Here is a 26,348-nt window from a genome sequence, read left to right on the forward strand (position 1 = left end):
TATCATGAGCTCATCTGGCGATGGATGTACATCAACATCATCGCACTGTGAAGTACTCACTGCGAGTCTGGTCGGACTGCATCAGTGATGGTCCATATCCTGGGAAGGATCTCTAAATGCTCTTTGGCTCTGAGGAGCGGCTAATGGTGTTCCTTGATTTTGCATTGCGTTTTCAATGTCTCGTAATTTGTCTTGATTTTGTATGTTGAGCAGGAGCTCTCTGGCCTCCTCTCGTCTTTCATACAAATAGTGGTCAACGTCGTGCAATACAGCGTTTCCCTTATCTAAGAAATCCGCGTAGAATTTCGAAGCTTGATTGAGATTGGAAACAAGGTCAAGATACTGAACGTATGCTTCCTCGAAGCTTTGCAACGCCTGGTGTCTTTTATCATGAGCTGCATGTGCAGAAGATTGGCGCACCTCAAGAAGCTGTAAGTTCTTCTCATGTATTTTCTTTTCAAGATCCATCTGTTTCTGTTTGAGATCATCGACAAGTTGTAGGTCGGTGTTGAAGGCCTTTATGTGGCTTTCATACACCGGCTCGAACTTTCGATGGCTGATTTTTCCCTCTTCATCTAGGAACTTCTCCAGGTTTTTCTTGTACTGGCTCATGATAACAGGAAAAATGCTATGGTCTCTAGATTTGACTCCAACCGAAGAGATCAAGCGCTGCTTGCTCTGTTCAATTTTGTCTCCATTTGCTAGTAGCTCTCGAAGTTGTCCAATTACTTGACCAACGCTGGAATTTACTTGAGCGTGCGACGAACGTGGAATTGTGCCAATAAGCTTTTGCTTACCTCCACAGTAGACCAACAATACCTCTTTGATAGCACGGTACAGGTCCATGATTAGCGAATCACTTTGCAGACTTTGATCAAGGTATGATGCCATTTTGTTTACCCTCGTACTAAGTTCTGACGCTGCAACCCTTGAAGGCTCCCTGGTCCACCTATCAGAACCTTGCTTCTCCTTCATCAAATGATCTTCGTATCTCTCCATCGAAAGTCTCTCATTACAAGCGTCCACAAGATCTTGACATTGCTTTGCGAGCTTACCAATCTCAAACATGGAGCTGTCGATTAGCTTTGTACCGCCCATGGAAATGATTTCCTGGGAATGATGAAGTAATGAGTCCGGTACAGTTTCAGGCTTCTGGATCGCATCTATGGAAGCAGGGAGGTCTCGCTCAGCAAGGAACTTGTTGAACATCCTGGTTAACGCCTTTAGTGGCTCGTGGAAATGGTCAATGACAAAGACCTCCTGGCGTTCTCTGAATGCTTGGGCAACTTGGATAATGGAGAACGGAACAAGACGCTGGAAAGCTTCATTCTCGGAGGACTTCTCAAAAAATTGTTTTGATTGCTCCGCATCAACCATTGATACACCCGTAATAGCTGGCAAAGCCTTGTAATCCGGAACCGGCTTAAGATACACCAAGTCGTTATCTTTCTCTGCACTCTTGAGTGTACTTTTGACCATATCCGTCAAGCCCTGAAGATCTTCAACAACGGGTTCAGTAACGTAGCGTTTATATTTAGCACCTTCATCGCAGAGTTTAGAAGCAACTTTCAAGTGGGCAACTTGTTCACCGTATTTGAAACCATCTAATGCCACGACAGACATACGGTATTGTGCTGCAGCCTCAAAGTGGTATCCCTTGACCTTGAAGTGGTTGATCCAATCTAGAGTAATTGCATCAGACTCAGCACCGTATTCTGCTGCTTGCTTGTATAATTCAGAAACCTTCTTTGATAAGCGAGCTATCAAGTGGTCTTTTACGGTTTTGCCCATTGCAGCCTTCAGCCAAACTAGCTCTTGAGCCTGTGCAATGAGCATTATCTTGATGCACTGAAGCGTATCATCGTCAAAGTCCGGAATACCACGTAGCAAATCTTTATTCAGATCAAGCAAAGCATCAAAGAAACCTGCAGCCTTTTTCAACGACGTGCAAGCCAGCTTAAGACCGTCATCGGTATATGCGTTTTCATGAAGTGCTTTGTAGGAGTACAAAGCACCCATTTCGTAGATCAATTGAAGCTGCTCCTGTTTCCACGAAGTGAAGGAGCAATGCTTGGGCTGGTACCGAAGGGTGCCGTACCACTCGAACTCTACACAGTCATCCATGAATTTGTTGTTGACATCGGAAAGGAAGTGGTAGTATTTATACAAGATGCTCTCAAAATGCACAATATCGGGTGCTTCCTCCCGTGATAACACTGCCAAACTGTTCTGAAGATGCTGTGCGTACTTGAGATCATCTCCGAATGACGTCACCGGTTGAAAGTAGTCTCTTTTAATGAAATCAGCAAGAATGTCATGAAGCGGCTTTGCATCGCATATTCGGAAGGGTATTTGTATCAAGTTGTTGAACATGGTGTGAGGTGGTACCCTGTTTTTGTTATCTGGGGTATCGATGTTGGAGTCGCGCACAGGCATCGGCCTTTGTTATTGCGAACTAGTGGCTGCGAATAATGGCTGTCGCATTAAAGCTCGACTTCAGAACGGGCCAAGTCTACTGATTCCACAAGATCATGAAGTTGCGCAGATCTCTCCTCCAAGGAAATCTCCTCAAGATCCAAGACTTTTTGCAAAATTGCAACATTTTGGTTTTCATCCACAAGTTGCTCAGCCAAATTGACAATGGCATCGTACTTTTCTCTAGCCAGGCCATTATATTCAGCCGATCTCCGGTCGATATGGGCATCTAGATTGTCAGATGCTTCATGAAGGTCATTGATTGCCTGAAGTACTTTGGCTTTTGCTTCTTTAGTCTTGGGGAGAGAAAAGTCACTTGGTGGTAACTTCTCCTGCTTGCTGTTCTTCAACTCTATGTCAATAAGGGAAAGAACATTTTTCTGATCCGCTGGTTTGAGCGGAGTAATAGAAGCTGCATCGTAGGTAGTATCGACGGATTGCTTGTAATCGGCTTTGATAAGAGCCTGGAAGTCTGCTGCAATAGCCTTCTCTGCCTCAGAAAGATTGGGGTCAATCTCTTTCAATAAATGAGGATTTGGCACAGTCAAGCCACGAATGGATGCCAGGCTTCGGAATTGCTCTGGTTTCAAGTCTAAGTCCTCCAGATCCTCATCGTTATCCAGACCTGCCGCGAATGCTTCGATAGTCTTGTCAATCTGAGGTAACTTAGGCTCGATGTTATTCTTTGGCGGCGGTATCTTGGAAAACATTGACTTGATGAACTCTCGAAGCCTTTTCATAGACGACTTTTGCATCGGCTCCGAAAGTCTCTTTTTGGACCCCAGATCCTCCTTTGATCGCAAAGAGCCCAGGCTGGCCTCAAGAGCCGCCTCCTTGACCCGCTCTTCAGTTCGCTGAGTGGTGCCTGGCGCAGGTAAAACCAACTTCCTCCTTTTAAGATCTTGATCAGCGGCATCCGAGAATAACTTTGCGGCGTCCGAAAGCTCTTGTCTCTGTCTCTTCTTTGCTCTCTCATCACCACCGTCTGATTTCGGTTTCTTAACCTTTTCCTCTGGTGCATCGACACCTTTAAACTTGACCCTCTCCTGAAAGCTCAAACGCTCCCTATCGTTTACAGCATCTTCACCAGTAGTATCGTACAATCCTGGAGGCGGAGCATGCTCATGAGGAATATCAGCGTTGTAGTCGAAGTCGTTCCGCTTCTTTTTGTTCCTCAGCTCTAGACTCATCCTCACACCAGAAGCCTTGAGATCCCTCCGCTTTTCTAGAAGCGTGATACGGCGATTCTCTTGAAGCATCCGCTCCCTCTCTTTACGTTTAGCCTTCTTGCCCACTGTGTTGGCCAACCTAGCTTTGGCTTCACTCAACATCTCCAGCTCATCTTCATCCATGTCTTCTAGATCTGGACGAGATGGCAAACTCTCAAATGCATTTCCTAACGCCGGTAGCGTTTCAATTCCATGACCGGATAATTTGAGATCGTCAAGCTCCTCGTCCTCATCTTTGTTTCCTATAGCTCTATCTAGAAGCTGCTGGTACCTATCAACACATTGCGTGGGAGTACGGCCCATGATCGGGGAGATACTCCTCCATTGATTAGGCAATAGTTTCACCAAACCCAACAACTTCTCATCTTCTTCAGGGCTCCAGTCGTCTTTCTTGATGCTTGGATTGAGGTACTCATTCCATCGAGCCTTAGCCTGTTTGGCTGTTTTCTTCGGTAGGAGCGATGCCACACGAGCCCACTGGGTTAAACCGTATTTGGAAACGGCAGCTCGAAGAATCTGATCTTCAACATTCGTCCATTGTCCTCCTTTGACGTAGATGGGAGGTGCCATAATGATGTAGTGAGGGAAGAGATGTCTTAATGGGTGCGAAAGTAGAGCACACTAGCACTACCACAAAAGAGAGACAAGGATGAGCGAAACAATGCTGTCAGCTTCGCGTGGCGCTGTATGGGTCTCAAATTGACTGTTTAAAGAAAATTGAAATAGTGAAAAAGAGGGTTGAAAATGTGAAATTCAAAAAAAAAACGACCTCGGTGAGGGTCGAACTCACGATCTTAAGATTAACAGTCTTACGCCTTAACCAACTTGGCCACGAAGTCGTTGTGTTTGATATGGAAAACACAAGTAAATATGAACTTAAGTGCCAAAGATTGACCTTCAAGTTATCAATATTTGTTTCCTAAATGAGATTTAAAATGCTCTGAATAATGTAAGGCAGGCCTCGAAAAGTCCAAAAAACTAGAATGGACCTTCACGGAGACGGAGATCCAATACATTCAGGCATGGTATCAGTTGGTGAGAGGAACAAGAGAAACTCATCACTATACTATAGCTTCCAGAATGAGAATAGATGATGTGGACGCTATTTTGAGTCTTCCAGGGAATCCGAGTGAGGAAGAACAGGTGAAGCTGGGAACATTCAAATCCCTCAGCCGGAAAAATCAACAGAAGAAGCCCCCAATTATGCCGGGCAGGTTTAGACAAATTTGTCCAGAAGCTCAGCCGATAAAAAGGTGGGATAAATTTTGGAAGAACCTTTATAAGGAAGAATGGCTCAAACGCAATGATTTTGGAGCTATTCATCATTTCAACTTTGGATCATACGTGCCAATTCATGACAGAGAAAGCTCAGAACAAGAAAAATGCTACTTGTGTTTAAATCAACAGCTGCTGAATGAAATGCTCTCACACATATACAACGAGTGTGCAGTGTCACGATTTTGGTGGCAAAGAGTGGGGTTTACGAATGAAATGAATCTTAGAGAGATGCTAGCCCCTGAGGACACCTCCTTTGACAATCTCCGGAAATTAAACTGGTTTGTCAAGGCGGTAAAACTCATGTACGGCAAACGACGACGAACTGAAGCAGAAGGGGGACAATTGTCCGTCTTTCTGATTCGTGAGATGAAGAAAACCATACGACAAATTCTGCCAATGGGTAGGTGACGTGTGGGGATGAGACAATACCAACAAACAAATACCTTCCTCTAGACGGATCAGGGCCTGAAGTTCAGGATGAAGTCTGTCGCGCCTTTCTGGTAGGAGGAAGATATTTGGGTGCTTGATTAGTGGGTTGTGTTTCTATAGCGATATAGTTTTGGCTCCTAATGGAGAATCCTCTGTTAGAAGTGCCCTGCTAATACATTCTATAAAAAAAAAAAAAAAAAAAAACGGAAATTGAGGGTTTTAGCGTTCATAAAGTGCTCAATATTGATGTTATCGAAGAAAGCTTAACCGCAAATGAGAGAGACACTAAATTGGTCTAGATAAGGTCTATCAAAAAGCTTTCTTTTGGTGGTGGCGACCGATGTTTAAGGGCTTCAATCATTTTGCACCCGAACCGAATCCTACTATCTCACTCCCAGGTGCAGTCATAAACTACACCAAGACTCTACAAAACGTCTCCTTGAACTATGGAGAACTTGTGGTTAGCGCTCCAGCTTGCCCTCATATCCAAGAAAGACTTTGTCATACAAACCACTGACTATCATAAATGTTTGAACTCCCTAAAATGTTTGGCCACTGAGAGGTTTAACATTGACGACATAGTGGAGGTTGATCTCCAGGCTTTAGACGTTGACTTCAATGCTATTGCGGAAAGCATCATTAATCCAGAGGGTTTCGTCTACAGTATGATAATCTGGAAGAATCTAGAGACTGTAAAGCTTGATTTCGATAAGAAACGCAATCTTCTACGAGTCTTGGATGAGTTATCGAGGTACGGCAAGGTTTCATCGAGAAATACTGATCATGAGCCTTTTCAATTGGGTGATCGAATGGTCAGGAAGCCACCTATCTGTATTTTGGTTCCCATCATTGTCAATGGTACTCAAATGCCGAAGATAAATCCGCAGATCAAGAGCCGCTTTTTCTATTCCCAACTATACATCCCCCAGGACGGCGACGAACTGAAGCCACAACCAAGTGATGAAGACATCTTGCTGGCGAGATGCCTTCTAGATACAGTGTTTGTGAAGGCCACTGTTGAAGAGTACGCCTTCTCATTGTTCGTGTTCGCCAGATCACATCGATTATGCTCCTTAGCTCCACTTTCTAGTCGACCACCTTTATCTGCGAGAGAAAATGTTCTTTTATTGGCTAAAGCGTTAGTTGTCGCAAGATCTGACGACGATGAACGACTATTTGTCACGCCGGAGCATGTCAAAGTTGCCTTTCGAAAGGTGGCATCTTGGCTCATAGACTGGGAAACAAACCCTCTTTTTAGTGGCACTGGCGAAAAAGATGATTATAGGAAGAAAATGGAGATCTCCATGCTTACAGGTGATTGGTTTGGAAGTGAGTGGAGGCACGTTGAAAGTTACATAACGAAGAATGCCTCGAAACCGGACAAAAATTCGACTACTGGGTTCACCAATCCATTAGTTGAGGATGTTTTATTATCAGTGCAGCCTCCAATATAGTGCTGTGAGATTGTCTGGCTCGACCGTGCAGTGGGTCTTGAAGTTTTTCAGCGTTTACCTAGAATTTTTAGCGTCTACTTAGAGATTTATCATAATAGAGAGACGACTGATTCAATTGAGCTCAATTCATCTAATCTGCTTCAAAAGACACCAATGGTACCACGCCCTCGGTGTGGTTGCTAAAGATAGACCGAGTCACATATAGGCGCAACTGGGACATATTGGTCAATTACGTAAAGCTTCTACTTCATTTATTGTTTCTCTTGTTCACAATCCTACAAAAAGAGTGAATTTCAATTGGTGACCTAAATGCTCATTTTTTTCAGCTTGCAGTATTGAACAAGTTGTTCTTCCAGATACGGTCCGAGAGTCGCCAGGCCGCGATAACCGGAACCACCCATCTTTCATTGTAGTTGAGCAACGCACTCGAAAAGACTTCATCTTTTTGCATGATTATATAGAAATTCAAAAAATCTTTCTTTTCAAAAACGAAAACATTGCAAAATTTCAGTCGAAGTAGTGGCAGAAAGCCCAGGCTAGTACACACCCGTGCCTCCCGCTTACATAATCCAACGAGGCCACCTAGGAAACAAAACCACGAAATCAAAAACCACCTACCACCTTTTGCTACCGTCCCCTTTTACACCAACCCCCGCACACAACCCTACTTTTTGAAATTTTCAATTCCCGTGTGGCTGCTGGTTTAAATATGACGGACATTCCCATCAATTTCACCCAATTGGCTCAGTTGACCCAATTGGGCATTCAACAGCAGTCGCTTGATTTTAAATCAACCACCCTTGAGTCTGATCGCTACATATGTGTACGTGAGAACACTCAGCAAGGCAACACTGTCGCCATCATCGATGCTCAAAACAACTTTGAGGTGACCAGAAAGAACATGACTGCTGACAATGCAATCATGCACCCTACTGAGAACGTGATTGCTTTGAGAGCCAATGGTACTGCTTTGCAGGTCTTCAACTTGGGTACTAAACAGAGATTGAAGTCTCACACGCTAGAGCAACCCGTTGTTCTTTGGAAGTGGTTGACCAATGAGGTATTGGGTCTTGTCACCGCATCCACCATTTACACGTGGAATATCTTTGATGGTACCAACGACGGACCCGTCAAGCTTACTGACAGACACCACACGCTCAACAGCTGTCAAATTATAAACTTTGTTGCTGAGCCAGACCTAAATTGGTTTGCTGTCACTGGTATCGCTCAGGAAGACGGCAGAATTGCTGGCCACATTCAGTTGTTCTCCAAGTCTAGAGGCGTTTCACAGGCAATCGAGGGTCATGTATCTCGTTTCGCCCAAATTACGCTCAGCGGTGCCGCTAACCCCACCAAGGTCTTCTGTATTGGTAACAAGACTGCCTCTGGCCAGGGTAACTTGCACATTATCGAAATTGACCATGTCGATGGCAACCCTCCATTCCCCAAGAAGACCGTCGAGATCTTTTTCCCTCCTGATGCCACTAATGACTTCCCCATTTCGTTGCAAACCTCCAACAAGTACGGAATTATCTACATCTTGACCAAGTACGGTTTCATTCACTTGTACGACATCGAGACCGGCTCCAACTTGTTTGTCAACAGAATCACTGCTGAGCCTGTGTTCACCGCCGCCCCCTACAACGACGGTACCGGTCTCATCACCATCAACAAGTCGGGCCAAGTGTTGGCTGTCGAGATCGCCAAGGACAAAATCATTCCCTACGTTTTGGACAACTTGTCCGATGTGTCTTTGGCTTTGTCGCTCTCCTCCCGTGGTGGTTTCCCCGGTGCCGAAAACTTGTTCCAGCAGCAATTCCAAAACTACTTGAGTCAAGGTGACTACACCAATGCTGCCAAGGTGGCTGCCTCCTCTGAGCAATTGAGAACCCAGGACACTATCAACAGATTGAAGCACATCACTCCTTCTCCAGGACAGATTTCTCCAATCTTGCAATACTTCTCCACCTTGTTGGACAGAGGTACTCTTAACAAGTACGAGTCGATCGAGCTCGCCAAGCCAGTCTTGCAGCAAGACCGTAAACCATTGTTCGAGAAGTGGTTGAAGGAAGACAAGTTGACTTCCAGTGAGGAGTTGGGTGACATTGTCAAGTCTTACGACACTGCTTTAGCTTTGGCTGTCTACGTTCGTGCCAACGTTAATATCAAGGTTGTCTCGTCTTTGGCTGAGTTGGGTCAGTTCGAAAAGATCCTCCCATACTGCCAGAAGGTTGGTTACAACCCTGACTACACTAATCTTATTCAAAACTTGGTCCGCGTTAACCCAGACAAAGCTAGTGAATTTGCTGTTTCTTTGTTGGCCAATGGCGATGCTAACTTGAACATCGAGAACATTGCTGATTTGTTCTTCTCCCAAAACTACATCCAACAGGGTACTGCTTTCTTGTTAGATGCTCTCAAGAGTGACACCCCATCTGAGGGCCACTTGCAAACCAAGGTCTTGGAGACCAACTTGTTGCACGCTCCTCAGGTTGCTGATGCGATCTTGGGCAACCAGATGTTCAGCCACTACGACAAGCCAAGTATTGGTAAGTTGTGTGAAAAGTCTGGCTTGTTCCAGAGAGCTTTGGAGCACTACGACGATTTGAAGGACATCAAGAGAGTCATTGTGCACACCAACGTGTTGCCAGGTGACTGGTTGGTTTCATACTTCGGCCAGTTAAATGTTCAGCAGTCCATGGCCTGCTTGAACGAATTGATGACCAACAACTTGCAGCAGAACTTGCAAATTGTGATCCAGGTGGCAACCAAGTATTCTGATCTTCTTGGGCCTCTCAACTTGATCAAGCTTTTCGAAACCTACAAGTCCAACGAAGGTAAGTACTACTACTTGTCCTCCATTGTTAACTTGACACAGGACCCAGATGTGGTTTACAAGTACATTGAAGCTGCAAGCAAGTTGAACCAGACCAAGGAAATCGAGAGAGTTGTTAGAGATAACAACGTTTACAATGGTGAGAAGGTTAAGAATTTCTTGAAGGAAGCCAACTTGGAGGACCAGTTGCCACTCATTATTGTTTGCGACAGGTTCAACTTCGTTCACGACTTGATCTTGTATTTGTACAAGAACAAGTACTTCAAGTTTATCGAGGTCTATGTCCAGCAAGTCAACTCTGCCAACACTCCCCAGGTTATCGCTGGTTTGTTGGACGTTGACTGTGATGAGAACATCATCAAGAACTTATTGATGTCCGTTTTGGGCAGAGTTCCTCTTAAGGAATTGGTCGAGGAAGTTGAGAAGAGAAACAGATTGAAGATTTTGTTGCCATTCTTGGAAAAGACCTTAGAGGGTGGCTCTTCTGATCAGGAAGTTTACAACACTTTGGCCAAGATTTACATTGACTCCAACAACAGTCCTGAGAAGTTTTTGCAAGAAAACCAGCAATATGACACTTTGTCTGTTGGTAGATACTGTGAGAAGCGTGATCCATACTTGGCCTACATTGCTTACTCCAAGGGTAACAACGACGACGAGTTGATCAACATCACCAACGAGAACAAGATGTACAAGTACCAGGCAAGATATTTGTTGGCTAAATCTGACTTTGACTTGTGGGCTAAGGTGTTGAGCCCAGACAACGAGTACAGAAGACAATTGATTGACCAGGTTGTCTCTACTGGTATTCCAGAATTGAGTGATCCTGAGGCCATCTCTGTCACTGTGAAGGCATTCATGGAGAACGATTTGCCACAAGAGTTGATTGAACTTTTGGAAAAGATCATCTTGGAGCCATCTCCTTTCAATGACAACACTTCCTTGCAGGGTTTGTTGCTTTTGACTGCTATCAAGGCCGACTCGACCAGAGTTGCTAACTACATTGAGAAGCTTGATAAGTTCGACCCCAACGAAATCGCTCCATTGTGTATTGACAATGATTTGTTCGAGGAAGCATTTGAGATCTACGATAAGTTTGAACAAAGATCTGACGCTATGAAGGTATTGGTTGAGGACATCATGTCGCTTGACAGAGGTGAGCAGTACGCTGAGAAGCATGACACCTCGGACTTGTGGTACCAGTTGGGTACCGCTCAGTTGAACGGCTTGAGAATTCCCGAGGCTATCGACTCGTACATCAAGTCGAAGAACCCACAGAACTTCGAGCAGGTTATTGAAATTGCTGAACGTGCTGGCAAGGAGGAGGAGTTGGTTCCATTCTTGGACATGGCTAGAGAGTCTTTGAGAGAACCAGCTATCGACAATGCTTTGATCAACTGCTACGCCAACGCCGACAGATTGACTGACATCGAAAAGTTCGTTGCTGGACCCAATGTGGCCGTTTTGGAAGATATTGGTGACAAGTTATTTGAGGCAAAGAACTACAAGGCCGCTAAGATTTTGTATTCCAACATCTCGAAGTACTCCAAGTTGGCAACCACCTTGGTTTACTTGGAGGACTACCAGTCTGCTGTTGACTGCGCTAGAAAGGCTTCCAATACTCAGGTTTGGAAGCAGGTCAACAGTGCCTGTATTGAGAACAAGGAGTTCAGATTGGCCCAGATTTGTGGTTTGAACTTGATCATCGATGCTGAGGAGTTGCCAGAATTGGTGAAGACCTACGAGTACAACGGTTACTTTGACGAGGTTATTGCTCTCTTCGAGAGCGGTTTGGGTTTGGAGAGAGCTCATATGGGTATGTTCACCGAGCTTGCCATTCTTTACACCAAGTACAAGCCTGAGAAGGTGATGGAGCACTTGAAGTTGTTCTGGTCTCGTATCAACATTCCAAAGGTCTTGACCGCCTGTGAGTCCGCTCACCTTTACCCAGAGTTGATTTTCTTGTACTGCCACTACGAGGAGTGGGACAACGCTGCCTTGACCATGATGGACAAGTCCGAGGTTGCCTTCGACCACAGCTCTTTGAAGGAGATTATTGTGAAGGTTTCCAACTTGGAGATTTACTACAAGGCCATCAACTTCTACTTGAAGGAGAACCCAACTCTCCTTGTGGACTTGATGTCTGTCTTGATTCCAAAGCTTGATCTTCCAAGAGTCGTCAGAATGTTTGTTAAGTCTGACAACCTTCCATTGATTAAGCCATTCTTGATTTCTGTGCTCGACAAGAACAACTCGATTGTCAATGGCGCTTACCACGATCTTTTGATTGAAGAGGAGGACTACAAGTCTTTGCGTTCTGCCATTGAGTCTGAGTCGAGCAACAGATTCAACTCATTGGACTTGGCTGAGAGATTGGAGAACCATGACCTCATTTTCTTCCGCCAGATCTCGGCCACCTTGTACACCAAGAACAAGAAGTTTGCCAAGTCTATTCAAATCTTGAAGAATGATAAGTTGTGGGCTGACTTGATTAAGACTGTTGCCATCTCCAAATCCACCAAGCTTGCCCACGACCTTTTGGATTACTTTGTTGAGACTGGTAACCACGAGGGTTTCGTTGCCCTCTTGTACACCGCCTACTCTTTGATTGAGTACGACTATGTGATTGAGTTGGCTTGGTTGCACAACTTGGGCAACTTCATCAAGCCATATGAGATTTCTGTCGCTTACGAGAACCAGAAGAAGTTGAACGAGGTTTACGAGGACTTAGAGAAGAGAAGAGCTGCTGAGAAGACAGACGATGAGCCAGCTGCTGGGCAGCCATTGATGATCACGAGCGGTGCTGGCTTGGGAATGAACAACACCGGCTTGGGATACCAGCCCACGGGCGCTGGATTTGGCAATGCCTTTTAATCGCAACAAGAACCAGGAGCCGCGTGACTTTGTAGGGTAAGTCTAGCGGACCTGCTACAATTGCAAATAGAGACGACAAAAAGTTTGATTTGAATGGTGCTAGTGTAGAGTAGAAATGCATTGTGATGGGTGGCCATGCGGCGCACCACACTGCAAGGAGAAGAGATTGCAGAGAAAGAGATTTGAGCCCTTGTCTATGAACCAATTGGTCCGGATACAAAGGAAACGTTTTTTCTTTTTTCTTTTTATTTTTTGCCATAAGAAGGAAAGTTATTGTGTCGTGATGATCGTTTATTAATAGCGACAATGGATCGGAATCCAGCCGTTTTGGGATGCCATGTCGATGAAGATCACCTTGCAGATTGTTTCATCGGCGCTATGCTACCGTGTGAGATTGTATGTACTTCAAGACCTGGGTGAATGCAGATTGAAGTTTTTCAATTGATGCACCGGAAAGCAAGGCAGATACATGCAACGCCAGTGAAGGCAGGAGTGTGGAGGAGACCAGATCCACCAGGCGGCTTCCAAGAAGTAATTCTATGGATTGGCCCAGATTCAAAGTAAGGGCCACACGACGGCACTGGATGTCGGATTCTATGGCTGCAAAAGCCTTGTCTCCTTCCAAAGTGAGGCTTTTGAGCTCCTGGACCATGTCGTGGCGGGCCTGGGTTGCAACCAAGGCTGCCCTCACGCATTCACAGAACTTCTGGAGCCCTAGCGCCTCGTCGGGATGCGAAAGGTGGTGCTTGTAGGAATCGAGCGACACGTACGCCGGCGTGGTGTACCTGAAGACCAGCCAATTGTGACGTTCGTCTTTCGAGATGACCCGCCGAAGAATGATATAATGAGACGGTAAGAAGGCATTAGAAGAGTGGGAAAGCACATCGAATCGGAGCCCTAGCAAGGCGTCGTCCAGAGCATCGTACAAGGCGTCGTTGATAGGGAATGCGGTGATGCCGCCGAATCGATGGACACTCTCCACAAGCGAGTATGTGCCTTGGCGAGTGCGTTCCTGGATTGACAGCGACTCGGCAGGCGGCGCAGCTGCTTGAGGGATCAGCAGGGCCGGTTTGAAGTATTGTCGGATGGAATCGTCAAAGCAGTCGAGGGAGACCGTTGGTTCGTCGGGCACGTTTCTGGGCCGGTGTTTCTGGAGATGGTGTTTATTGCTGGCTTCATAAGAGGCGACCTGACGAAACAAAGTATCGTGATTCAGCTGAAGCGGGCCCAAGTCTGCTCTGAGTCCAGCGATCTCAGCCCGTAGAGCGTCGATTTCGCCCTGGACGTCCATGTTGATGTAAACAAGTGCGATCGCAGTGTACCCGATATAGCGACAGACCTTCTGTAGAGGGAAATCGCACGGCGGCAAGCCGAGCCATAAGCCTACCCCCCCTGCTTTAACTTCCTGGACCTTCCGTAGCGGGCAGAATTAGCAACATTTGCAAAAAGGATGCTGGGGAATTAGGCTTAACTTTTTAATTCCTGAGGCAATTAAGCTCTGGTGGATCGCTGTCTAGGGGGCGGACCTTGTGGTGAGGCTGTTTGCGCAACCGTTACCGGCATGGCGGGAGAAACGGCGCAACCATAAAGGGCCAAGCGGACGGTACCAATCGGGCAGGGAAATCGATTTGGCTGCTCTGCATCACTGGACCGGCTGGACGTTTGCTCATTCCACTACTAATAAATTGACTTGTCCGTCTCCGAGGGACCCGGTCCGACAAGGTTGCCCGTTTTGCTCTGGGGGGGACCAGTTCTAACAATAACGCTCGAGCATGGAAGCCCCTCCCCATGCCTTGGCTGCGAAAAAGGCAACCCTCTGCACGGCGCAGCAATCTACAAGACGGTGAAATTTGGGTCCACGGAAATGCGACTGACATTTTTGACAGGAAAAGTGCTGGCCATAGTTTGTGCCAAATAGACGACGGTAGGCCTTTATGTCGTCCGTTTTGTTGTCATATGGCTCAGGCAATGTCTCACACTGCCGCCCTGCCGCGGGATTCTGCTGACCTGTCTGGGTCGCCTTGGGGCTTCTCTTACAGAATGGGGCGGCCGAGCCTTAGCCGTCCTGAAAAACCTCCTTTTGGAAATTCCATATCATGGACCCTGACCAGATGTTCAACAGAAGTATTAAAAAAAAAATAAAAAGAATTCAAATGTCTCCATCGCCTCTGTCTATACGTAGGAGCCGACCATCCGCCCTTGGCCCACTGGTCGTTTACCGCTGAGCAGATTCTCCCTGGCACCAGCATTAACCGCACTGCGCCCTGCAACTCTGTGTTGCGACTTTTTCCACCGCCTGCCGATATAAATCGCCTGCCCTCCGCGCTGATTCGATTCTGCAAAATCCTCTGGCCCAGGCTCCGACGATGCTACGCCTTTTGCTCCTCTCGTTGGCAGCCGTGTCCTCAGCGGCAGGCCTCGATCTCAACGTCTGCTCCCTGCAAAACATCGGTTCCGACCATGCCTCCAACCAGTACATGTCGAATGGCTGGTGCCACAACCATTGTCAGGACGGCGGATATGCCGTCGCTATAACTCAGGAATTCAGCTGCTGGTGCACAAACGATGTGCCTGCTGACACCTCTGACCTGGATAACTGCAACACCGGCTGCCCTGGCTACGCCGAGCAGGAAAACTGCGGTGGTGATGGCTACTACGGTTACATTTTCATCCGAAGTCCGTCCAGCACCGTGGGGCGCCTGTCCTCGACTTCTCTGACGTCAACATCCTCCTCATCCTCGTCAACATCGTCTTCCTCATCGACATCCACATCGTCCTCTTCGGACCCTCCCACAACCTCCACATCGTCCACTCCAACGACATCTTCCACACCATCGCTGACTTCCACATCCTCCACCATCCCTCCCCTGACTTACGAGGAGCCTTCCTACAGCGAACCTACGACTTCAAGCACAAGTTCTTCCTCCTCTAGCTCCAGCACTTCCAGCTCGTCGTCTACATCGACTTCGTCGTCATCTTCATCGTCCTCGTCGTCATCTGCCTCCTCAGAACAGGCCCTGGTGGTCACTTCCGTTCAGGCCACTACCGTCTACTCTACGGCCACAGCAGGTGGCTCTGCATCACAGGTGGTTTCTACCCGTTACATTACGGAAGTTGCATCCACTTCTTCCTCATCGGCCTCGGCTTCGGCTTCGAGTGAAGCTAGCGGTGACGCAAACGGCGAAGAGCAAAAGTCATTTTTTGACTCCACCGGCAAAGTCGCTGGCACTTTCACCGCTGTCGGTGTGGTGGTAGTTGGCGCCTTGGGAACGTTACTATACTGCTGTTGTTTCGGCGCAGGTCGCCGGAACGATGACTACTCTGACGAAGAGAATCAGTACTCTTCGGATGAGCTATCAGTGAACGGCGAGAAGGCTGCGGTGGCTGGGGGAGCTCAGTATCACTCCAAATCCTCGCTGCGCAGCTCAAACCTAAAGAGAGACAATCTGAGCAAGTCGATCCTTTCCATCTTCAACCCGGGCTCGAACGGCATGGCTGGTTCTCATGTCGGCCGCAGCATGTCGAAGAAGAAGCTCAATCCAAATAAGGAGCCTGCTCCGGACACTGGCGGGCCCATCATGTTCCCAATCCTGGAGTTTGACAACCGTTTGGACCCACTGACCATGTTCCAGAACTCCAATGCATCTAAATTTTCCTTTGCCGACGAGAACGACTACTCTCGCCGTATATTGCATGTCGCTAACCCCGAATAGCTGTGCTACTTTGTGGCCCAGCTTTAATTGTTCATTAATCGCATAATACATACATAGCTAAAAAGTCGCTTGTATTTCGTTTTCGTACACATCGTAATCTATGAGTCCTCGGGAACCTTACTAAGATTCTTATAGTGTGGCTGCTTCTCGTAGGCGTTGGGACTCGACTCCCGTGCCTTCTTTTTGCCATGGTTATGGTTATGCTCTTCGTCATGGTCATGATTATGGTTGCAAGGACGGCCCCTCTCATCGCCGCTTTCATCTGATGACGAATCACTCAGCCCGCTATCACTATCACTAGAGCACTCTCCAAACTCTCTCTGTGGGTGAAAAATGCAACAAATCTTTGACTTTTTCTTGTTCATATGCTCATTATCAACTACATCGTCTGTCCAATGCACTTGACTCCTTGATTTCTTCTTCTGCTTCTCTTTTTCGCTTTTTGGTCGAAGCTGTAACACTGGAGCGGGCGCTGCTACCTGCGTCTGCGTTTGCAGCTGTGTTTGTGGTTGTCTTTCTGGCATGCTTAGGTGATAACTGATAGAGTTACAGGATAAGTGATCCTCGAGAAGGTCATGTGACCTCCACTGTTGTTTTCTCGAGCCAACCTTTACTACAAAATTTTCTGTCTAGAGTATTGTCATTTCAGGAGAATGCTGGCCTTATTTCTTTGAGACCAGTTCCAGAATATTCATTACATCCATGGAAACGGAAATGATCCCAGGCACGGTTCGGTTATAGCTTGCTGCGCCTGCAGGAGAAGCAACCCTTGCTGGGCACTCCTCCCCCCTTCACGGCAATTTGTGATCACCAATTCCTGATGGAAGGAAAAATGTCGTCCCCAAAGTTTCACCTGAACCAGCAATCCTCATTGCTCGATTTATTTTTAAAATCACTGCCACATTCATATTTTGCAGCAAGTTGGCCGTGGTCGCGGAATGCTCTTAACCCGACTAGGAAGACATTTGAGAGAGATCGCTTAGGTGAAGATTAAGATCTGTGCAAGGAAATTTTATATACCAATACGGGCCGATCACCCGATCGGGCTTAAGTTTGTATTTTTTGGAAAGGTGTTCTTACTAACTGAGTAATGAGAGGCTTGTAAACGAATTTTGTTTTGCTGAACTGTGGGCTTGTGAGGAAAAAAGGCGAAGGGGCCAAAGCTCAGCCATTTCATACCATACTTTGTTAAAGTTAGCTTCAATTCTCCTCTCTCTCTTACCCCATTCTGGAGAGCAAAAATTAATTGAGATCGAACAAATATTATTCTTTTCCTTTCTGGTCTGTAGATCTTTGTCAAAAAAAGAACTCCGATACGGGGAATCGAACCCCGATCTGCTCGGTGAGAGCGAACTGTGCTAGCCATTACACCATATCGGATTTTATATTTTGAACTTTTTCTGTGAAAATATGAAGCGTTAGTGGGGCATATGAGTCTCACACGACCCAGACCCGTACACCAAGATTGATCCAATTTGTGCTTCCAAGGAACAATAGCATAAAGAGGCTAACAACATAACACTAAGCCTCATTTAATATGCAAAGGAAAAACCAGCGGATTAATTACTACAAAGCAATTCATGGCTACCATTGACCGCAAATCGAGCGGAAAGTTGTATTCAAGGAATTCGATTTAGGGTCTATATTGGGCTAATCTTGGAAGCAAACTCTTTTCCGCTACAAACCACATTTGAATTTCTTTTGTTTTTCATTTGAAAGCTTTGCAACATTCCGTTCGTAGCCTTTAAAGAATATAGTAGTGATTCCATGGACATAGTTAGCGCATTTTGTCTCCATTAGGCGGTAGTTGGTCATCCACCGACTCATACATTTACATGCAATGATAATAACACTCATTGCACCACCATGTATCAAGCGGATACTTTATTCTTTAAACTTAGAGCGTGATTGTACGTACCTACTGTCAAAGTTGATCCATAAACATGGCAAATAAAAACCGGTGGGCCTTTGTGACTTTTCTCAAATCACTTTTGATGAGAAAACTTATCTTGTAAAGTTGTTATCATATGAAAACTACGCGGACTCATTTAATGATTAAAAGCAAATTATTGGATAAACTTGTTATTTCTCCACCCCACTACAACATTGTCTTGTTCCCTTTCTTCTCCCAGTATTTACACACCGTAGAGCAAACTTACAAGTCAATGAGCAATTACAAGCGGGCTTGATGTGCTTTGTCTTAATCTTGCTCTTGACGATGTTGGTGTTGTCGGACAAATGCGGGTTCCTGTGGTCTTGGCGCTCCTACCGTCTGTTCGACAAATTTAACTTTAAACAAACTTTTCCTGGTTTAGCATTCAACATCAAATTTCCATCACACACGGGAACCCTCTTTCCGTATTTTGTGTTGGCATGGTTACCAGAGACCGTCATAAATCCGGTGGGGTACGCATGCAGCCATTCGCCTTCCAATTACCCAAAAAGCCCCTAAGTGCCTACGAGAAAGACGCGAAATGACTACATTCCAGATTGTTTGGCAGATCATTCGGTAGAACAAAAGATTACGATTTTTAGGTACCATCGAATGCATACTACATGTTGCAATTGGCCTCGAGAATGAAAAAAATAATAACTCCGTTCGTTACGAAATGCAATTTGCAGCTCCAGCATCAGCCACGATTCTTCTGAAGGACCGGACTTATAGAGTACTAAAGGCGTCTTATTGCGTCCCTACAGTGAAGGCTTTTTTCACCCACAAGATCTCCACCTCACACTTGCGTCACAGGGTCCAAAAAAAAAAAAAAAAAAACTACCCTCTTCACAAGATAAGATAAGACAAAAATGTTCTATCGAAGGAAAATGACCCTCATTGAAATTTCCGGAGAAACTACGTAGTTGATGGACAGCGCTTGGCTCCATCATAAACACCATCGTTCTCTTGTTTTACCGAGGCCGATCGCATTAACACAATACAATGGCATATTCATTATGTTTCTAGAACGGCGAGGTTGTGTAATCAGCGCAAGTTTCCTTGGTGCATGGAGCCGTGGCAGTCGAGAAAACATGGGTCCACCTTATCGCATCGTATATGTAGCTCAAACCGCAGCGAGATCTCCGACAAGTTCGAATCGTCTCACTTCCTGTGGACCGATTGGCCTTTGCAGGGCGCCACACATTTAGTAATTGTCTCGCGACCACTATTAGACCGGAACTTTTATGTTGCGAGGGTTACGTCAACCAAGAATTCGTGGCTAGCCAAGCATTTACCCTCAGGCCCACCTCCATAAAGGGCAACGTCATATGGCCCATTATACGGTTCCCCAGTCTGCTGGGGCGGGGCATACCAGGAGGGGGAACTATACTGCCTGTCTCAATAGACAATGAACAAAGCAGCTGCTTTTGATTGACGTGCCAGCGGTGGTTGCTCATGTCGTTCCGGCCATCTCGAGAGATGATTGGCTAGGGGAGCTAAAATCGAGCTAAATTCGTCAATTTTTTTTTTTTTTTTTTATAGAATGTATTAGCAGGGCACTTCTAACAGAGGATTCTCCATTAGGAGCCAAAACTATATCGCTATAGAAACACAACCCACTAATCAAGCACCCAAATATCTTCCTCCTACCAGAAAGGCGCGACAGACTTCATCCTGAACTTCAGGCCCTGATCCGTCTAGAGGAAGGTATTTGTTTGTTGGTATTGTCTCATCCCCACACGTCACCTACCCATTGGCAGAATTTGTCGTATGGTTTTCTTCATCTCACGAATCAGAAAGACGGACAATTGTCCCCCTTCTGCTTCAGTTCGTCTTTTGGGTTTTTGTCGTTTTCGCCGGGAAAGTGTGATCAGTAGCATGCTAAAAAACTATCAGGAAGGTCAATTTTCTCGATTTCGCGGATTCGGCTGCTTTGGTGGATATATAAAACCCGCGATTCTTTCATGCAGATATCCTCTCGGTGGCCAAGCTGGCTAAGGCGCGAGACTGTAATGTGATTGTAATCTTGAGATCGGGTGTTCGACTCACCCCCGGGAGATATCCTCTAGCCTTTATGGCCAAGTTGGTAAGGCACCTCACTAGTAATGAGGAGATCGTCAGTTCGAATCTGGCTGAAGGCATCATTTTTTACCTCTAGGAACCCTTTCTATTTTTGCGATGTCTCGGAATACACCCTAATGTGTAACCCGTTTACCACTTCCGACGCACGTCAACGCCAAGTGGACGCCATTGCGTCGCGGAGATGGAGCAGATGACTTCGGCACTGATACCGAGGAAGGATGGCCCCGTATCTGCAGGAGGACAAGGAAAGTACGCACAGGCTCCCAATTCTTTTTTTTCTTGCCGCACTTTTACAGCACAATCTCGCTCGTGGTAGCCTGTCCTGTTTCTTTTTTTTTTCTTGACCTTGGGGTGCCCACATTTTAAATTTCCTTACCACATGCAGGACATTTACTTGGCGGAAAACTTCTTGGCAAATGTAATAATCAAATGACCCTCTGCCACAGCCTACCTCCATAAATATAACTCTCGCACCGTTCGCAAACCCGTCATATCTTAAAGGTTTTTTTTCTTTCCTCGTTTACCCAACCGCACCACTCACTAGTATTATCTTCCCCAGCAGACCCTTTATCGTGACTACCGATACGGCTTGCTGCGAAATATAAATACACAAGAAAAAGAACATCCCCCCTACCCACCCCAAAGATGTCACTGAACTACAACCTCCATCCAGTGACTTATTTGAACGCTACAGCTGAAAAGGTGATGGACTCTGAAGTCGACTTTGACCTCGACGCTGTTTCTGACGCTGTTTCCACAAACTCCCCAACTACTCAGTCTTCTAACGGCTCCCCACAAACTTCCTTTACATCCCAGTCTTCCGCCAACTCCCCTGTGCTGCAGACCTCCTCCTTTGGCAAGGAATTCACCAACGCTCACTTCGGCGCCCGTGCTACCGGCTTTGCCGGTACCGCTTTCGAGCCGGCAATGAAGCAAGATGCTCATCAACTGAACCACACCCATCCACACAACCATGCCCACGCTCACCACCACGATGCCACTGGCGCAGCTGCTCCAGCTGAAAAGAAGAAGCCAAAGAAGACCTACAGAAAGGTAAGAGACGCTGACATGAAGGGCCCCTTCAACTGTCAGTGGAGTGGTTGTTCCCTTATCTTTGAGACCCCAGAGCAATTGTACGATCACTTGTGCAATGAGCACGTTGGTCGTAAGTCCTCCAACAACTTGTCATTGACTTGTGACTGGGACAACTGTGGTGTCACCACTGTGAAGAGAGACCACATCACCTCACATTTGCGTGTGCACGTTCCATTGAAGCCATACAGATGTGACTTGTGCACAAAGTCTTTCAAGAGACCTCAGGACTTGAAGAAGCACTCTAGAACTCATGAAGACGAACACCAAAGAAAGTTGAAGAAGTCTCAAAAGATGAACGAGAAAGAGGGCGACAAGCACTACCCAGTCCCTGTCTTGCCTCCTCACCACGGTCCCTTCGATGTTGGTGCTGCCTACTACCCTACCTTGGGTAATGAGATGACTCAGCGCCAGGAGGTTTTCGACCTCAGCACCAGCCTTCACCCACAGCACCAGCAGCCTGCCGCTGACACCAAGAAGAGAGGCTTGGACCACAACATGCACATGATGAACGGTATCCTTAGTGATTTCAACTTCTACGGTAACCAGGACTCCAACAAGAGAGCAAAGGTTGAGCCTCAGTACAACATGGAGGTTTACAACCGTTTGAACCACTTGGATGGTTTCTTGAACAACCAGCAGGGCTCCAACCACTCCTCTACCAGCAGCCAAGGCTCTGTCCTCCACAACCACAACATGATTCCAAACCCTAACTCGCACTACTCCTACGGCGCCAACCCACAGGCCAACTTCTACGAGGCCGAGAAGTTCTTCAACAACTTGTCGTCTTCCATTGAGATGCAATACCAGAGCATGATGGGTCCAGGTGCTTCGCAGCAGGGTTCCGCTCCAAACCAGCAATTCCAGCCACAGCAAGGCCCACAGTCCCTGTTGTACCCAATGTTGCCCCAATACCAAAACAAGTCTTACGACAACAACAGCCACTTTGTCAACAACCACAGTTCAGGCTACACTCCAAAATTCCCACAGGTCAACAGACAGCTCAATGGCGGTCAGTACGGCGCCAACCCTTACGGCTCTGTGGAATACGAGTCTGTTAGCAACACTCAAAAGTCGGCTAAGAAGCTCAATGAAGAGTCTACTAAGGACACTACTGAGGATGACCACGCCGATGTTTTGGAGAACTTCAACAAGTTGTCGATCAAGGATGGTAACAACTTTGACATTGAGACTGTCAAGAAGCACCGTGAAATGATCAACTTCGTGTGCCAGCAGTTGGCTGTCATGAGCCGCAACATGAAGGAGCAGAAGCAAGAACACAAGGACAATGATGCTAAGGTTGATGAGAGCAAGCAAAACTTGTACCCAACGATCACTGCATTTTAAAGTTTGAGAGAGTGCTATGACTTTGATGAACTAAATTTTCAATTCTTACTTTAAATGTTACGATCGAAGATCTTATTTGGGCTCAGGTATTTTTCTATATACATAAATGTGATTTACATCTAGGTTAATTATTTGTAGGTTTCAGCAAGCACACCACTACCCAAGACACGATTTCCTTGGTACACAACGATACTTTGACCCGGTGCCATGGCACGTTGCTTGGACTTGGCGGTGATTGTAATCTCGTCACCTTCAACTGTCAATGTCTCGATAGGGATAGGATCTTGAAGCGATCTGTATTGAAAGCTGATGTTTTGTAGATCATCAGGAACCTTGCCTTGAAGCCACACCCAGCCAGAAGCTCTTAATTTGTTTGAGAATAAACTTTCGTTGGCCCCACCTTTCACGATTACGATTTCGTTGGATTCTTTTCTTTTTTCACTCACAAACCAAACACCGCTGTATTTAGGGTCGCCCTGCGGCATTGAAATACCCAGTCTTTGTCCAATCGTAGCATGCCAAATACCCAGATGCTTGCCCCAGACTTTGCCATCTTCTGTTACGATGTTGCCTGGCTTTGGGGGAATAAATTCATCCAAGAAATGACGGAATTTTGTATGATCTGGCGACACAAAGCAAAGGCCCTGAGAGTCAGGCTTTGAAGCAGTGTAGAGACCTAGATCAGCCGCAATCTTTCGTACTTGAACTTTTGTGTGGTGGCCCAAGGGAAGTAGTAGTCTATGAAGTACAGACCTCGGTATACTGGCCAAGTAGTATGACTGGTCCTTGTTTCCGTCGTATGCTCTAAGAAGATTAAATTGGTTCGACGCCTTCTCAACTCGGGCGTAATGGCCGGTTGCTAACCACCACTTCAGCTCGGTACCTTCATACTTTGCAGCCAAATGCTCTATCATCTTTCCGAACTTGATAAACTTATTGCACCCTAAGTCAGGGTTTGGCGTGAGTCCCTGTTCATACATATCAATCATAGGCTGAAACACATCTGCCCAATATTCTTTTTCAAAGTTGACTCGTTCACAGGGCATTTGCAACTGCTCGCACACTTTCTGAACAGCAGCCCATTCTCCCTCGGTGCATTTTGCCAGTTGTGACCAGTTGGCCATATAGATGCCTCTTACGTTCTTATATTTTGATGAGAGTAGAGCAGCTGTGACTGAAGAGTCTACACCTGAACTCATTGCCACATATATGTCATCGTGTGGGTTAGGCTTGGACTGAGGATAAGCAAAAGGCTCTGGGGTAGATGGATGTGGATTTAGCTTCTGTGTGAAGGCTTGTGTGTATAACCTAGTACCTGGTCGTAGAAAGCCATTTCTGATGCAACGTATAAGCATTAGTTGATGAAAAATGGTGGTTTGATGATCAAGACTCTTGGATCGATGGGCTTAGTATGCACTTCGCAGCGATGCACTATCTATGTAAATGAATACACCTTGTGCGTTTCGTTGTATTTTTATTCCTATAATTGTACAAAATGGCTTTTTAGCCATGGGTGAGTTGGGATGAGTCTATCATCAGGCTAGATATTTCGCAACATCGAGACTTATTATCAGTGGATAAGCGCACTAGGCGCCATACGCACATAAACATTACGCGGACCAGAATTGATAGGCCTTAGGCTTGACAACGCTAATAGGCAATGCTTCCTCCACTTTCTCCTTGTCTGAATCCGTCTTTGACTGCTCAGAGTTATCTAAGTTGATTTTGTTGAAGTTCTTGTTGATCTCGTTGATGTTTATTGGAGTCAACAATTCATTCAACAATGGTTCCAACTCAGGGTTGTTGTTCTCCTTCTTGAATTTGCTGACCTTTTCGAAGTTCAACCACCTCTCAATAAGTGCTTGTTTTCTCTGCAAATTGAGCAAGTTTTCAGTCTTTATAAGATCAGCCTCCAAATGGTTGATCAATTTTACCTTAGCGTCGAACTTCTCCAAGGTGAGTTCAATGACCTGGTTGACCAAGTTGGTCTGATCAAGAACAGTTTGCTCCAAGTTCTTCTTAGCATTCTCTTGCAATGTGGCCTTACCTTCTCTAGATTCCACCAACTTTTTCACAACATCTTGGATGATAGAGTCCTTGTCGAGGCTGTCTGGCTGCTTCTTCTTTTCAGCGTCAGGCTTGATCAAGTTATTGAGGTATCTCTCTTCAATAGGAAGCTGTAAGAACTTGATTAGACACTCATCACGAGACTTAGAACCAACATGTTCACCAATCTTGTCCCACTGGCCGTTGTTGTTGAGGAAAAGGGTCTGGTTATTTACATCTGTGGTAGCGTACATCTCAATACCCTCTAGGAGAAGAAGCACTTCTTGCTCAGTCCATTCCTTCTGTTTGAAACTTTGCTCTAGCTTGACAAAATCAGAAGAAGTGAAGTTGGAAGGAAATAAGCCTTGCTCAAAAACTTCCTTGCTGATAACCAGGGGACCTAACGTTCCACTCGTCAGAGCCTTACTCTTGAGATTGTGATATCTGACTTTGCTGACATCGTTAGAAGTCTCATTACAGAAGTACAGCACAGAGTTAGGAGCCTTCTGGTTTGTAGACTCGTCGAAGATGTTTCTGGTGACCTCCAAATTGAGTGGGATGGAACCGTCAGCCTTTTCCTCTAACTTGACGGTCTTTTCAGATTTAACCTCTTGTGGTTTGCCGTTTCCTTCGATTTCGGCGGCTGGTGTTTCCGAGGCATCCTTAAGCTTGACACTTTCAGGGACAAATGGAACCAAACCCTGTGGGGTGTCCAAAGTGACCTGGAAGTGGCCAGTAAATTGGGGACCCACAAGAGTAGGCTTTGTTCTAGGGTCTATTTGGTAGTTGATCAAGCCCCACTTTTCTAAGAAGCGGTGTATGCGGATTATACTGGCAACGTCACCAGCCAAGTTACGACGAACGGCTGTCACCGTCAAGTATTCGATTGGATTGATTCTGTAGGAGTTGATCATGAAGTCTCTCATGTTCTTGTAAACCTCTGGGGATTTGTAGGTGGATGGGGTTTCCTCAGTTTTGGCAGGGAAAAAGTCTGGGAACAGTTTCTTTTCAATCAGGTGAGTTGTGTTCATGTCAAACCATTTGGAGAAAGAGGGAATCACCACGTGTCTTGACTGTTCAATAAGGTAGTTCTTAGCCGTTTCCTGGAAAGCTGCTCTCACCTTTTCAAGATCGACAGGTTCAGGCTCAGTCTCAGCAGGTTTCTCACCCTCCTTAGGTTCAGTTGTCTGCTCCAAACCAGCATCTTCTGTGCCCGTCATTGGAGTGTCTTCCAAAGGGGTCTCTGGTTTTGAGTCAGTGGGCTCGGCAGACATGATGTACACGATTGATGTATTGGTGAAAAGGTGTAGCGACTTGTTTAGCTTCTTGATTTTTTGTGCTTGCACGACTTTGCTTGGACACGACGGTTGTTAACTATGGCAAGAGGTGGTTTGGATACTGATTTTTCTTAAAAGAGTTATGAAGCAGATTCGTTTCAAAATCTTTTCTCCAAGACAAAGAAAATACTTTGCTTGTAAAAGAATCTTAGATGTGTTGGGTTTTTGTATGCGTTGCGCACAGTTATGGAGCAGCGGATGTTCACACTCTCATTATAAAAAT

At 46.0% G+C, this 26,348-nt stretch overlaps 10 protein-coding genes and 4 non-coding genes across 14 annotated transcripts; 6 read left to right on the forward strand and 8 right to left on the reverse strand.

The window, feature by feature from the left end:
- Positions 1–81: 81 nt before the first annotated feature.
- RIM20 (Rim20p) lies at positions 82–2,373 on the reverse strand (the record flags this gene model as incomplete). Its single annotated transcript, XM_024855940.1, has 1 exon — positions 82–2,373. One exon carries the CDS (start codon positions 2,371–2,373, stop codon positions 82–84), a length of 2,292 nt encoding a protein of 763 aa, XP_024715539.1.
- A 110-nt stretch (positions 2,374–2,483) lies between these two features.
- On the reverse strand, positions 2,484–4,274 carry CEF1 (Cef1p; the record flags this gene model as incomplete). The annotated part of the gene is made up of 1 exon (XM_024855941.1): positions 2,484–4,274. The coding sequence occupies one exon, from the start codon at positions 4,272–4,274 to the stop codon at positions 2,484–2,486; it is 1,791 nt and encodes a 596-aa protein (XP_024715540.1).
- Positions 4,275–4,469: 195 nt separating this feature from the next.
- Positions 4,470–4,543, reverse strand: C7M61_000500. Its single transcript has one exon. It is a non-coding gene; the product is annotated as a tRNA-Asn (tRNA).
- A 1,314-nt stretch (positions 4,544–5,857) lies between these two features.
- C7M61_000501 (uncharacterized protein) lies at positions 5,858–6,865 on the forward strand (the record flags this gene model as incomplete). Its single annotated transcript, XM_024855942.1, has 1 exon — positions 5,858–6,865. The coding sequence occupies one exon, from the start codon at positions 5,858–5,860 to the stop codon at positions 6,863–6,865; it is 1,008 nt and encodes a 335-aa protein (XP_024715541.1).
- Positions 6,866–7,574: 709 nt separating this feature from the next.
- CHC1 (clathrin heavy chain) lies at positions 7,575–12,575 on the forward strand (the record flags this gene model as incomplete). The annotated part of the gene is made up of 1 exon (XM_024855943.1): positions 7,575–12,575. The coding sequence occupies one exon, from the start codon at positions 7,575–7,577 to the stop codon at positions 12,573–12,575; it is 5,001 nt and encodes a 1,666-aa protein (XP_024715542.1).
- A 376-nt stretch (positions 12,576–12,951) lies between these two features.
- Positions 12,952–13,866, reverse strand: CTF5 (Ctf5p; the record flags this gene model as incomplete). Its single annotated transcript, XM_024855944.1, has 1 exon — positions 12,952–13,866. One exon carries the CDS (start codon positions 13,864–13,866, stop codon positions 12,952–12,954), a length of 915 nt encoding a protein of 304 aa, XP_024715543.1.
- A 1,075-nt stretch (positions 13,867–14,941) lies between these two features.
- On the forward strand, positions 14,942–16,288 carry WSC4 (Wsc4p; the record flags this gene model as incomplete). Its single annotated transcript, XM_024855945.1, has 1 exon — positions 14,942–16,288. One exon carries the CDS (start codon positions 14,942–14,944, stop codon positions 16,286–16,288), a length of 1,347 nt encoding a protein of 448 aa, XP_024715544.1.
- Positions 16,289–16,386: 98 nt separating this feature from the next.
- C7M61_000505 (PPP1R11/YPI1 family protein) lies at positions 16,387–16,812 on the reverse strand (the record flags this gene model as incomplete). Its single annotated transcript, XM_024855946.1, has 1 exon — positions 16,387–16,812. One exon carries the CDS (start codon positions 16,810–16,812, stop codon positions 16,387–16,389), a length of 426 nt encoding a protein of 141 aa, XP_024715545.1.
- A 784-nt stretch (positions 16,813–17,596) lies between these two features.
- C7M61_000506 lies at positions 17,597–17,668 on the reverse strand. The gene has a single exon. It is a non-coding gene; the product is annotated as a tRNA-Glu (tRNA).
- A 2,528-nt stretch (positions 17,669–20,196) lies between these two features.
- C7M61_000507 lies at positions 20,197–20,280 on the forward strand. Its single transcript has one exon. It is a non-coding gene; the product is annotated as a tRNA-Tyr (tRNA).
- Positions 20,281–20,289: 9 nt separating this feature from the next.
- C7M61_000508 lies at positions 20,290–20,365 on the forward strand. Its single transcript has one exon. It is a non-coding gene; the product is annotated as a tRNA-Thr (tRNA).
- Positions 20,366–20,948: 583 nt separating this feature from the next.
- RIM101 (alkaline-responsive transcriptional regulator) lies at positions 20,949–22,742 on the forward strand (the record flags this gene model as incomplete). The annotated part of the gene is made up of 1 exon (XM_024855947.1): positions 20,949–22,742. One exon carries the CDS (start codon positions 20,949–20,951, stop codon positions 22,740–22,742), a length of 1,794 nt encoding a protein of 597 aa, XP_024715546.1.
- Positions 22,743–22,870: 128 nt separating this feature from the next.
- Positions 22,871–23,866, reverse strand: C7M61_000510 (tRNA-5-taurinomethyluridine 2-sulfurtransferase; the record flags this gene model as incomplete). The annotated part of the gene is made up of 1 exon (XM_024855948.1): positions 22,871–23,866. One exon carries the CDS (start codon positions 23,864–23,866, stop codon positions 22,871–22,873), a length of 996 nt encoding a protein of 331 aa, XP_024715547.1.
- Positions 23,867–24,352: 486 nt separating this feature from the next.
- Positions 24,353–26,062, reverse strand: C7M61_000511 (uncharacterized protein; the record flags this gene model as incomplete). Its single annotated transcript, XM_024855949.1, has 1 exon — positions 24,353–26,062. The coding sequence occupies one exon, from the start codon at positions 26,060–26,062 to the stop codon at positions 24,353–24,355; it is 1,710 nt and encodes a 569-aa protein (XP_024715548.1).
- Between the last annotated feature and the right edge of the window lie 286 nt (positions 26,063–26,348).

Source organism: Candidozyma pseudohaemuli, assembly GCF_003013735.1.
Source record: "Candidozyma pseudohaemuli strain B12108 chromosome Unknown scaffold00001, whole genome shotgun sequence".
NCBI classification, from domain to species: domain Eukaryota; kingdom Fungi; phylum Ascomycota; class Pichiomycetes; order Serinales; family Metschnikowiaceae; genus Candidozyma; species Candidozyma pseudohaemuli.